The sequence below is a fragment of the Balaenoptera physalus genome, assembly GCF_965194825.1.
Source record: "Balaenoptera physalus genome assembly, chromosome: 9".
Taxonomy (NCBI): domain Eukaryota; kingdom Metazoa; phylum Chordata; class Mammalia; order Artiodactyla; family Balaenopteridae; genus Balaenoptera; species Balaenoptera physalus.
In genome coordinates this window covers 59,592,448-59,605,701 of record NC_138888.1, presented here as the reverse complement: position 1 = coordinate 59,605,701, position 13,254 = coordinate 59,592,448, and the positions used below count along the sequence as shown (strand labels likewise).

The 13,254-nt window shown below is 42.3% G+C and overlaps 1 protein-coding gene across 5 annotated transcripts in view; it reads right to left on the bottom strand.

Annotated features, from left to right (window-relative positions):
- Positions 1–900: 900 nt before the first annotated feature.
- FAXC (failed axon connections homolog, metaxin like GST domain containing) overlaps positions 901–13,254 on the bottom strand; it is a 76,849-nt gene continuing 64,495 nt past the window's right edge. For all 5 annotated transcript variants that reach the window (XM_082475326.1, XM_082475325.1, XM_082475324.1 and 2 more), the window contains 2 exons: positions 11,804–11,920; positions 901–1,702 (listed from right to left, as the gene is read on the bottom strand). In XM_082475326.1, coding sequence (XP_082331452.1) covers positions 1,413–1,702; positions 11,804–11,920 — 407 coding nt within the window. In that variant the 3' untranslated portion in view covers positions 901–1,412. The remainder of the gene's footprint in view (positions 1,703–11,803; positions 11,921–13,254) is intronic.

The following is a 13,254-nucleotide window of genomic DNA, read 5'->3' as shown; positions in this document are numbered from 1 at the left end:
GAGAGAGAGGAGGGGGAGGGGAGGAAAAATCCTTAAGAAACATTAAGACTTTCCTCAGCGTTGCCTTCCCTCACCGGACAATGGCTGAGAACACCAGAAAAGTTGCGCTAATAAAACTGCATAGGGTCTACACTGCACAAAGTGCTCTGCTACCAGTTACAACGATCCTCTTCCTACTTCATCTTTCCAATACATCTTGCAAGGTTTGTTTTCAAAAAAGACATTACAAGTTGGCGAGCTTCTGCTTACAAAAATCAATCAAATCCTTTCCCCTTCACCACTATTAAATCCATCCTATTCCTGAGCTTTATTCCCCCCAAGTAAACCAAACGTAGGCAACTTAACACTCCAGAATCAACAAAGGACAACGTTCCAGTGTGCGTTCAGGCAACGAAAGAAAGGCTTCTCTGCAAATGTACAGTAGAATTGAAGACTGTTTGTAGCTGTTGATGATCTGTAGAAACATTTCCAAGGTTCTTTGAACAAAAGATTTCGATTCAAGCAAGATCACAAAGAGGATGATGACAGAGTCTTAACTGTGCCTTGGTGTGTGTTCCATTGGCTCCGCTTGGGCGAGTGACTGTGGCCGCTGTTGCCTGGATGTGGAATTCCTTTGCCCTCCAATCTCCACACACACGAAGCACATTAAAGAATAAAATGTGTTTATGTCACACCTCTTCCGAGAGGTTTAAAGCGCCGTATGTTACCACGTGAATCCTCACAACACCCCTGTGAGGTAGGTAGGCGGGGACTATTGTTACCCCCACTTTACAGGTGAGGGAAATGAGGCACACAAGAATTAAGGGACTTGCCCAGAATCACACAGCTAGCCACTGGCAGGGCTTAGGATAAAACTCATACTGGCTAGCACCTAGCACAGTGCTTTGCACATAGTAGGTGTTCACTGAATATCTATGGATTTTATTTGACTTATATCTCAACATACAATATACACACAGGAAATACAAGCAGCCACCATAGAACATTTATCTCCTACATTCCTTCTCATGACATCTCTCCTGACTTCGAACCCTGCTGCATGAAGGACGTTCAAGAATCCATCTTGCACCTAAGCCCTCGGGTTGCAGGGGATCGTTGTACACACCATCTGCGGACAACCTGCTCTTGCACCTGCTCTACCACACAATCTTAGTTTTCTAATGAAAACAAAAGTGGATTTCAGGAACCATGCTGACTTTCTTTTTTGCCTGTTTTTTTTTAAATGGAGCCATCGGAATGGTTCTGTGTCTTGTTTGTACAAAAAGAAATAAGGCTGCTCTAGTCCCGTTAGCTTGTGAGAACTGTGTCAAGCACGAAGATCTCCTCCCAGCGCGGATGGATTTCCACCCGGGAAACTGGACTGACCCCAGGGAATGGCAGCTCCAACAGAGGAGGGTCGGCGGGGCTGAACGTCACTTGCACTGTTCATGGTCTGTGTCGTCATCCAAGTCCACATCAGAATCAAAGAGCGAGTGCCCAGTGAAATCCGTGTCTGGGGTTCTGGAAAAACTGTTCTCTGCTCCCTCATCTTCAAAGGTCTCTGTCCTTGAGTAAGAGCTGAAGTCCAGCAGGGGCGTATGCGTTTTGCTGTCTTCACAGCTCTCCTCGGACTCATAGACGGTGTTGTCATCATCATGCTGCCACTCAGGCCAGAATTTCCTCCTTATCCTCTCACAGTACATGGCAAGATTGATCAGCTCACCTGCAGGGTGGTGAGGAAAGCGAGGGTTAGTTCTCAAAGGCAACAATCTACCAGCCGCTTGGCTTTCTGGGAAACTAGAAGGATGGGGTAGAGTAGGCATTAACCATGTTTTTCCACAGAGGCACTGTCAAAATGTTTAGATTTTTATACACAGAAGGAGAAAGGTGAGTGGGAAAAGTTAAATTCAGTGAATGGGCTGAATGAAATTTCGGGGTGAGGCCGATGGTGGTGAGAAGTGAGGGGGTAGCTTATCCAAAATGGCAGCTAAACTACCATCATTTGGCTTTGTGAAGTATTTTATTATTTTATGTTTGCATATCAAGAGAACTAGTGCTTCGACTGGTTCATATCTAAATTAATTTATAGTCCATGAAAACACACCAACTGTTAGTTGGATTAAGTCAGCCAGAAGTGATCCTTCATTCCACAAATATTTGTAGTGTCATTACGGGCTGGTCAGTATGCCAACTAGTTGAAAAAAATTAGGTTAGGATGGAAATTTTGCCCTGAATCATCCAAAAAATAGGTAACTCAGAATTGTCTTTATGGATGAGCACGCCTGCAAACATATTTAGTAAAACAGAGATTTTTTTATTTTTTAAATAAAATTCAACACTGCACCCACTATTGGGTTTGCTGGGCTTGGTCATTGGTCTACTTCTTTTTCCTGTGAATCAAAGGAACATTTTTGTTAAGTTGCTAAAATTGTCCAGGCATTCATCTGAAATACGGCACGGTATATGGCTTTCATTTCCTAATTCCAAATGAAAAATGTAGAAAGAGGGTGAGTTTTTGCTTTTGATCCACCAGATGGCAACACTCCTCATAAGCATATAATTTGTCACTGTCTCTTATAGGACTTTATTGCCCTAAGAATATTCTTTGGATGTTTATTTTTTAAAAGTTATATAAACATTCACCTATTGTGTAGGTAATCCATGTTTTATTGCAGGAAATTAGAAAATACAGATAAGCAAAAAATAAAAGAATTACCAATAATCCCATTTGCCATAATAACATTTTCACTTAAACTCTTCCTGAAATTTACATATTTATATATATATATTTACATATATTTACATTTGTTATATAGCATTTACTATATATTCTGTTTCCTATGCTACTTTCTTCACTTAGCAACATATAATGTAAACCTTTTAATTTCACTCCATGACCACCTTGATAATTGCACAGTACTTCATTATACAGATGTACCATAGTTTCATTTTTTTTTTTCCAATCCCCTATTATAGCCATTTAGGCTGTTTCTATATTAACAGCTCTAGTGGTTATAGCCTGTAACAACTCTATTTTATTTTCTATCAGAGAAAATAATATATGCTCATTTTGGAAAATGAGAAGTCTGTATATAGAAATGGTATAAATATACATAATACATATGTATATATATACATAAAGAAGAAAACAAAAGCACCTGTAATCTCACCAATCCAAGGTAATCACAATTAACATTTTGGTGTGATTTCTTTCAGTACTTTTTTCTATTTATTTATTGTCATTATTATCATTACCTGTCACTTCCTGTAACATTATAAGCATTTTCCCACTAAAATTTTTCAAAACTTGATTGCTGTTCTGCTTAAATACATCCGCTACAAAACATAATAAGGCAAATCCCCCTGCTTCATGGATCCTGTAAACCAGTGGATTTGTATTGGTTCCAGGTCACCATTTTCAGTCTTCTCAGATCAAAACAGTTCAACTCACACTTATATGAGTCCATTCTGATTGCCCCCAACTCGAAGACTTTCTGTACACGCTCGGAAGCTAAGAAGCCAACATCATTGCTCCTTTTTGGGCAGATGCACGCAAAACTTTCCCTTATTTTCTCCCTCAGGGAAGCAGTTACGAAACGCCTCACCAGGTGTTGCTGGTAACCAAGAATTAGATAAAGACGCAGAAGCAGCAGCAAGGGGCCATTGGGGGCAGGGAATATCAAAGATGAATTGTGGTCACTTCACAGCAGGCCCTGGGGACAACCCTGTTTGCTTCAATCAAGTCCGTTCCCAGAAAGTAAGAATCTAGTCACAATGTCCATGGGATCTACACAATATATGACTGTCTCTACTTCTTTTGTAGCCATTCTCTCTACAGCCTGTTTCTTTACCTTTCTTCCAGGAGAGCTGCCCCCTTCATGACTGTGTGACATTAGAACCCCTTCAGTCTGCAATAATAAAAATTAATAATAGCACACATGTATATAGGCCTTACTGTGTACCAGGCACTACTTGAAGTGCTTTATTTATTGTTGAATTATATTAACTCCCATCTCTAGTCCTGGCAACAATCCTATGAGGCAGGAACTATTAATATCTCTATCTGTAATAGGAAAACTGAAGCAACAGAGAGGTTAATTAACTTGCCTAAGGTCACGTAGCTATATAGTGGCTGAACCAGGATTCAGACACAAGCAGTCTCCAGACTCCATTCCCTTCACCATGACTGGACTGTGCCTCTCTCCTGATGAGCTGACAGCCTGGCCTGGGAATTAATAGCTTCCCACTACCTGTTACAGAATATTTTTCTGTAATTCTTTCTGGAGTCTCAGGAATTTTGAGAAGACAGGTGTTGTCACTCAAAGATAATGGGTTGTCATGAAGAAGAGATCTCTCTATCACACAGTGAAGAAAGGGTGTGCTTTTTGATAAGCAAGGGCTGCGAGCTCACATGCCCATCCTCATATCCTGCCCCTGATAAAAAGAGTGAAACAAAGAGTGAAAATTTACAGTTGAGTTCTCCGTTTATCTGGTTTTGCCAATCCTTGCTTGTTCCTAGATTCTCCACCAGCTGACCCACTCAATGTGCTACCAGCCAAAAAGAATGAAAAAAGTCGGCAGTAGAAACAGCCTGTGTGTAATATGTGTGTGTGTGTGTGTGTGTGTGAGAGAGAGAGAGAGAGAGAGATGCCCATGTTAACATAAATGTCTATACTGAAGATGTAAACTTTGTGAAAAAATTTTTTTTAAACTGCAGGGTTTTTTTCAAAGTGTACTCAACAATCAGATAATGTCACCTATCAGACTGGTAAAAAAGTCTAATACCATCCAGTGTGGAGGGTCAGGCATTATACTACATGGCTAGTGGAAGTATAATTGCTATAAGCTTTTTAGGAAAGTAATCTGATGTTATCTATTGAAATTTTAAATTCAGTTACCTGTTGGCTCAGGACTCCACTTTTAGTACTCTATTCTACTAAAATAAAATCATCCGTATGTAAAGATAGATGAACATGGATGTCGAATGCAGTATTATGTCAATAAAAAAAAGAGAAAGAAAAGAAAGATGGAAACACCTGAATGTCCATCAGTAGGGATTGATTGAATAAATTCTGGTGTATCAATTCTATAGACTATTGGGCAACTGTTAAAAAGACATAATATTCTATTAAGTGAAAAAAACAAGTTATAAAGTAATGTGTATAATGCAATTCCACTGTTTAGTTTTAAAACAATAAAAACAAACCAAAACAGCTATATACATGTATGTAAATTTGTATGTGAAAAAAAAAAGACACAGAAGGGTTCACTCCAAATCCTTAATATTAGTTTTCTATGGGAGTGACACTGGACATGGGTGAGGGGAAGGTAATAAATCTTTTAAAATACACCTGTTTAATTCAACTTATTGTGACAATATGTATTACCTTTTTAATTTAAAAATCCAATAAAATAAATTAGTAAAATGACTAATGAGTGATTACTGATATTCTCAGACAACTTGAGAGGATATTTATCAGAAAGCCAAATGGCCCTCTACCCCAAGGACACTCCCAGACAGAATAAAGAGCTTTTCTCTTGGAGTTTCTCAAATGGAAATATTCCCCACGGCTCTTTGAAAAAAGTGACTCCTTTTATTTTCCTATATTTCTCCAATTCCTCCCAGCACCACTGCCAGCCCCGGGTTCTTAACCAGCCAATATCCGGAAAACCTAGGGCTGGTGCTCACACACACTCTTTTGGTTTCCAGGTATTTACTCGGCACCTCCTGGCTCCACGCCTGTGGTAGGTGCTGGCTGTGTCCTTGGTTGCTCCCTATAACGCTGTGTCACACAGGCAGCAAGGGCGCTGAACATTTCCTTTTCAGAAAAGTTCTTAGCAGGGCTTCCCTGGTGGCGCAGTGGTTAAGAATCCGCCTGCCAATGCAGGGGACGCAGGTTCGAGCTCTGGTCCGGGAAGATCCCACATGTCGCGGAGCAACTAAGCCCGTGCGCCACAACTACTGAGCCTGTGCTCTAGAGCCCGCGAGCCACAACTACTGAGCCCGTGTGCCACAACTACAGAAGCCCACCAACCTAGCGCCCGTGCTCTACAAGGAAGAGTAGCCCCCGCTCACCACAACTAGAGAAAGCCCACGCGCAGCAATGAAGACCCAACACAGCCAAAAATAAATAAGTAAATAAAATTTTTAAAAAATATTAAAAAAAAAAGTTCTTAGCAAACTTGAATGAGGTAATGAGGACACCCCCACCCCTTCCCCAGTCTCACTGAAGCTAATTCACAGATCTCAGGATACAAAGACCAGCAAAGATCATTTGAGCCAGCCCTTCCCTGAGACCCGAATTCCCCCACAACCTCTTCCTAAACACTTTGAATGGAGAACAGTAAGAGTATGGGGTGGGCATATACGTGTATGTTTTTCAAAGATATCCAGCATTTTTTCCACCTTTTAATCTATCAAATAATAAGTCAAAAAAAATAATCCATGTACAATAAATAACTGATGGTAAAAGAGTTGCTGAACAGTGTTTGTTTTTCTTAAAACCCAGAAGGTTGTGTTCCTTACAAATTCAGAAAAGCAGTGTTAGGTTCTCTGGGTTTGGTACGGCTCTCCAGGGCAAGCAGCTGTGCGACAGAACCCGTTCCCTTTTGTGCTTTACTTTCACTTTTCTAGGCTCTCCAACTCTCCATGTCTATTTTAAAGAGTGCCAAATCCACATGCAATTCTCTAATAAGATACTCTGATCAAAATATCAAATGTGACTCCACATTAAGAGGGTTGCTAAAAAAGACAAGAAATAACAAGTGTTGGTGAGGATGTGGAGAAAAGGGAACCCTCATGCACTGCTGGTGGGACTGTAAATTGGTGCAGCCACTATGGAAAACAGTATGGACGTTACTCAAAAAACTAAAAATAAAATTACCATATGGTCCAGCAATTCCACACCTGAGTATTTACTAAAGAAGACAATAACACTAATTCAAAAAGATACATGCATCCCTATGTTCACTGCAGCATAATAGCCAGGATATATGGAAGCAACCAAAGTGTCCATTGATAGATGAATGGATAAAGAAGATACACACACACACACATAAACATACATAGTATGGAATATTACACAACCATAAAAAATGAAATCTTGTCATTTGTGACAACATGGATGTAACCTGAGGGTATTATGCTAGGTGAAATAAGTCAGACAGAGAAAGACAAATATCATAAGATTTCACTTATATGTGGAATCTAAAAAACAAACAAGCAGTGTATGTATAACTGACTCACTTTGCTGTACAGCAGAAACTAACACAGCATTGTAAATCAACTATACTCCAATAAAAAAAAATTAATTAAAAAAATAAAGTATCCTTGCTACTAAAAAGAAAATTTTTAATTAAAAACAAACAAAAAAAAGCAAAACAAAACCAGACTCACAGATACAGAGAACAGACTGGTGGTTGTCAGAGGAGCGGGGAGGTCAGAGGGTGGGGACATGAATGGGGGAGGCTGAGAGGTACAAACTTGCAGTTATAAAGAGACTAGGTCATGGGGATGTAATGTACACCATGGGGAAGTATAGTCAATAATACTGTATTAACTTTGTATGATGACAGTAACTAGACTTATTGTGGTGATCATTTCAAAATGGACATAGACATTGAATGTGGTACACCTGAAATTAATATAATACTGTATGTCAATTATACTTTAATAAAAAAAACTTGCTGGGCTTCCCTGGTGGTGCAGTGGTTGAGAATCTGCCTGCCAATGCAGGGGACATGGGTTCGAGCCCTGGTCTGGGAAGATCCCACATGCCGCGGAGCAACTGGGCCCGTGAGCCAAAATTACTGAGCCTGCGCATCTGGAGCCTGTGCTCCGCAACAAGAGAGGCCGCGACAGTGAGAGGCCCGCGCACCGCGATGAAGAGTGGCCCCTGCTTGCCACAACTAGAGAAAGCCCTCACACAGAAATGAAGACCCAACACAGCCATAAAGATAAATAAATAAATAAATTAATAAATTAATTAATTAATTAAAAAAAAAAAACTTGCTGATAATAAAACTGAGATTCCGGACTTCCTTGGTGGCACAGTGGTTAATATAGAATGTTAGTAAAAATTATTTGAAACAACCCACAAGTCCAGAAAAAGATTAATCACATAAATTACAATGTAGCCATGGGATAGGATATTATGCAACTACTAAATACACTGTTTTGAAGAATATTTAATGACAAGGGAAATGGCCATAATACATAGTTAATTAAAAACTGCAGGTTACGGACTTCCCTGGTGGCACAGTGGTTAAGAATCCGCCTGCCAATACAGGGGACACGGGTTCGAGCCCTGGTCCGGGAAGATCCCACCTGCCGCGAAACAACTAAGGCTGTGCGCCACAACTACTGAGCCTGTGCTCTAGAGCCCATGAGCCACAACTACTGAGCCTGCACTCTAGAGCCCGCGTGTCACAACAACTGAAGCCCGCACACCTAGAGCCCGTGCTCCGCAACAAGACAAGCCTCCGCAGTGAGAAGCCTGTGCACCGCAACGGGGAGCAGCCCCAGCTCGCCACAACTAGAGAAAGCCCACGCGCAGCAATGAAGACCCAACGCAGCCAAATATAAATAAATTAATTTTTTAAAAAAACTGCAGGTTATAACTATATCAACATAATGATCCCAATTTTTAAACATACATATATCCATGTACTTGATAAAAGATAAGGAAACATACCACAATATTAACAGAATTTCTCTGCGGGTGATGGGGTCACAAGTTAATTTTATTTTTTTAAAACTTTTCTATCTTTTCTAAATTTTCTCTAGTAAGGAAATGACATTTCATATCATATACAAACATATTATATATATTTTAAGAATTGCTGAATATTCAAAGTCTGTCCTCCTACTCACCTAAATTAAGGAAAAGTTCTCATGATTCTGGATGTTTCCCGGAGTAGCCTGTGTGGCTAGACTATTTTAAATAATATCTAGGACCAAAAGCTAATATTGATACACACACACTCACACAGACGGCAAGGACAATAGTGGCTTGGCTGTTCCAAAGCTAAGGCAGAAAACTGCCAGATCCAAGCCACTTCCACTCCTGGATGTGAGCCAGTTCTAAATTATCCAGACTCTTGGTTGTTTGTTTCTACTTCTCCTTTGAAGGTCTCCACCACAAAAAGAGCAAAGGCAGAGAAAGAAGTTGAGATCAAATTAGTAGTCTGCCTGCATTAGCAGCTCCGATCAAAAGGTTAGAAAGGGGCATAGAATAATGACTGAAGTGAGCTTTAGAGGCTTGCTGTGGACTTGAATGATTTGTGCTCCTCCGATCCCCACGGAGAGCTGGAAGCTACCGGCTTATTTTAAGGAGCTGCATCTACGTGCCAAAGTGCCCTGCAGGTGACAGCATCAGATTCCCCCAAATGTGTGCGTCTCTGCATGGGACTCAAAATCAATTCTCCAAAAACACTGATCATTTCTTTAAAAAGAACACTAAATGCCTCAAGTCCCTCCAGGAAGTAATAGAGGAAAGGGCCAAGTCATAAATAAATTCACAAAAGATGCTTCATTTCTTCGAGAAGGGATTCTATACAATCTGAGATTTCTACTGATACTGGATACCTAAATCCTTCTGAAAAAATAACAGATGGCCTCAATACACTTGACCCTTGAACAACATGGGGGTTAATTCGCATAGAACTTATAGTCTGTCCCCTGTATCCAAGGTTCCTCCGCATTCGTGGATTCAACCAACATGGGCTGTGTGGTACTGTAGTCATTACTACTGAAAAATAACCACGTATAAGTGACCCATGCAGTTCAAACCTGTGTTGTTTGTCAACTGTAGTGTGTGTGTGAGTGTGTATGCATAGGGTGTGTGTGTGTATGTGCTTGGGTAGAAGTGTAAATGTATGTGTACAAGTGAGTGTGTATAGGGCATGTGGGTATAGAAGCATATAAGTAGATGTGAGTGTGTGTGTACGCATAGGTGTGTAAAGGTGGTGTGGTAGGGAAGGAGGGAGTACGAAGAAACAGGAAGCAAGAGTAAATACAAAACACAGCCCTAGATGAACGAAAAGGAATCACTATCTTTTAGACCACCATGGAAAATCTGATTAAAATAAAGGGAAACTACTTTAAGTGCTACAAACATCACCAATATGATAACATATTCAATTTAGATAACTTCCAGCACATCACAAGACAAGGAACACCTCCACGCTGATCATTTAGGAAATTAAACATAAGTCCATACTACCCCTATCCCCGCCTAGCTATCGTTCTAAAAGACCTTCAGTCAATGCCTGATCCATTCCAACCAAGTCTGGTAATGTATCTAGAGCCCCATCCCCACCAATCTGGAGAGTTACTCCTGCTGCCTTTAGCCTGGTCTGAATCTCTGGGCATGCACATGAGTACACACACACACACACACACACACACACACACACACACACACACACACACACATACACACACACACACAGCTACAGCCTTCACCAACCTCCCCACCTACCCACCCACGACTACCACACATGACTGCTCACCTGCCTCAGTTTCTTGTATGATTCTGCCTTGCTTGGTTCCATCCATCCATCCATCCATCCATCCATCCAACATTAAATAAGAGTACTCTATATGTTATTCACTGGTGATCTCATGTACACCTCCAGTCTCTCAGCTGGGGTATAAAAATCCTGATTAACTCTTGTCAATCCCCTTCCCCAAATCGAAATATGGAACCTTGATGCCCACATTCCCAGGCCCCGGGCACTTGCTTAGGTACTGTTGAAAACCAGAGACGACTCAAAATGGTTCCCATTCTTCAAGGCAGAGGAAGCCTCTCCCAGAGGCCCCAGCTGCCATGTATATCCCACCACCCCACTCCAACGCACACGCACACGCACACACACACACACACACACACACACATACACACATGAAGATCTGGTCCCTTGACATCAACCCAGGTTGAGCTGACTTCCCCTGCCCCACTGCCAATTTTACTCCTGCCAACCACCCCCATCCCTACCCCACACATACGTGCATCCTCTAGCTCCGGTCCCACTCATCCCACTTCGACCCCTCCAGTTTAGAATTGTAATTCTCATGGGCCTTACATCAAGATCACACAACAAAGATACCATTTCTTTGGTCAAAATGCATGTACAATAATATCAATAATAACACCTCACATAGCACTAGACTTACAAAGCATTTGTTGACACTTTCCCCATTTTCCCACTATCTTGAACTTTCTAGCTCTACTATTCTCAGCGTATGATCTACAGACACCCCGCTGGAATAGGAGAAGGGAGTGCTTTGAACTCAAATGACGCAGAATCATACGTACCTATACCCACGTGTGAAATATCTGAGACCAGTTCAGACTCAAAAGGAGCATGTAAGATGGGCAGTGGGCTCATCAGTCCCACCCGACCACGGCTGCCGCAGTGCTGGGTAAACCAGAAACTGGTGAGCCACCACAGTCCAAAGGAAATTAAGGAAGACCAACAAAACAAGGGCACTAGGGGCAATGCAAGCCCTGTTTCAGCGACAAGTATTAAGTCCACTACGTTAGGAGCTGGAAGAAAAGCCCTGGTGTAGAACACAGCAGGATTTGTGTCAGCTTTGCTAAGAACATGGTCTGAGCAAGATGGCAGGTGAGAAGCCGGGTCTCTCCTCAGCCTCTACATATCCTGAGCACAGGAAACCGACCCTGGCCCCAGACACCACGGCCTGGCGCCTCCATAAAGCACAGCCGAGCTCAGGGGCATTGGCCTAGAATTCTCCATTGTGCTGCTCCCACCGTCCACCCCCCAGCAACTCCCAAAACCTGAAGAGCTTCGTAGGGCTTGCCTTTTATCAGCCGCTCAGGTCTCGTCCCTGGTAAGGTCCACATTGCCTGTGCCAAGTGTCCAAAGACGGTGGCGTCAAGAGTGGAAAGCTTGGGCCCCATGATGTACTTCTTATCACCTGCAGCAGAGAGAGCAGAGAGAGGTCACTGGGCCGGCCCTCACCGTCCCACTACGTCACAACAGCATTCAGCATGCGCCCATTATACGCCCGTTTAAGTGTGCATCAAAAGCTTTGCAAAACCAAATGCATGTACCCCCTTTGACTTAAAACTAGAAACAAAAGTAAAGCAAATTAAACAATTCTGTGATATATCAACCCATACAACAGCAAAGCAGGGAAGTAACTGGAAACATATCAAGATAAGTGGATGAGAGAGGGGGTTCATGGAAAAAAGGAAGAACTGATCACCCCCAGACCTCCAGAGGCACCTCCTTGTCTCCAACTCTAGCCATTAAAGTTTGAGGTGCTTGAGAACACCTGGAAGTTTGCTTAAACCATCTCTAGTAACCCCAGCCAAGCTCACCCAGCCTCAGCACTTACTTTTATTAAATTAATTCATTTCCTCGGGAAAAACAAGAAGCCTAAGCTACTTAGGAAGTTTGGAGGCAAGGCTTTCCATGAGGTCTCCATGGTCTTGGCAAAGTTCTCACCAATGAGCACCAACAGGAAACAAACATAAAGAGAGGCTTTAAAATTGCAGACCCAGCCCTGGGATCAGGCTCCCATACAGGGATGTCTCACATTGCCACTCCCATCTCTCCTTTTCCACCACGGCTGACCTAGTTCAGGCCTTGTCACCTGGACTTATCACATCTTACCTACTACAATTGCCCCAGGTTGTCTCCAGGCCACTGTGTTGCAGGATAAAGAGGCAGCCCAAGTGGAAACGGATCCATCCTACTTCACATCCTGCCACCACTGTTATTCACTACGGAAAGCCTGGTCATTAACTAACCTCGCAAAGCTTCAGTTTTCCCATCTGGAAAATGGGGATGATATTAAGGGTATTTCTTAGGGCTACTGTGAGGATTAAATGACATAACACATGTAAAGCACTTAGCGCCGTATCTGGTTAACTCATCAAACACCAGCACTCATGAGGAGAGACCCTCTGTTTCTCCAGTCCATTCCATATCCCACTCATACTTAAATCTCTAAGACACTCTTTTCACTGTGGCACTCCCTTTCACAAAGACCTTCGATGGTTTATGAAATGGACTATGAAATACAGTCCAAACTCAAACTGGAATCCAAGGCTCATCGCACTCTGTTCCCGCCCACGTTCCAGCTTTATCCCTCATCCTCCTTTACCCTAGCAGACCCAGAACAGCCCCGCTCCCCAGCATGCTTCATGCTTCCCACTGCCACGCCTCTGCTCATGCTGTGCCCACCTCTTTCCCTGCCCCCCAAAACCCATATGTGTCCCCCACTTCTCTCCATCTGGTAGATTC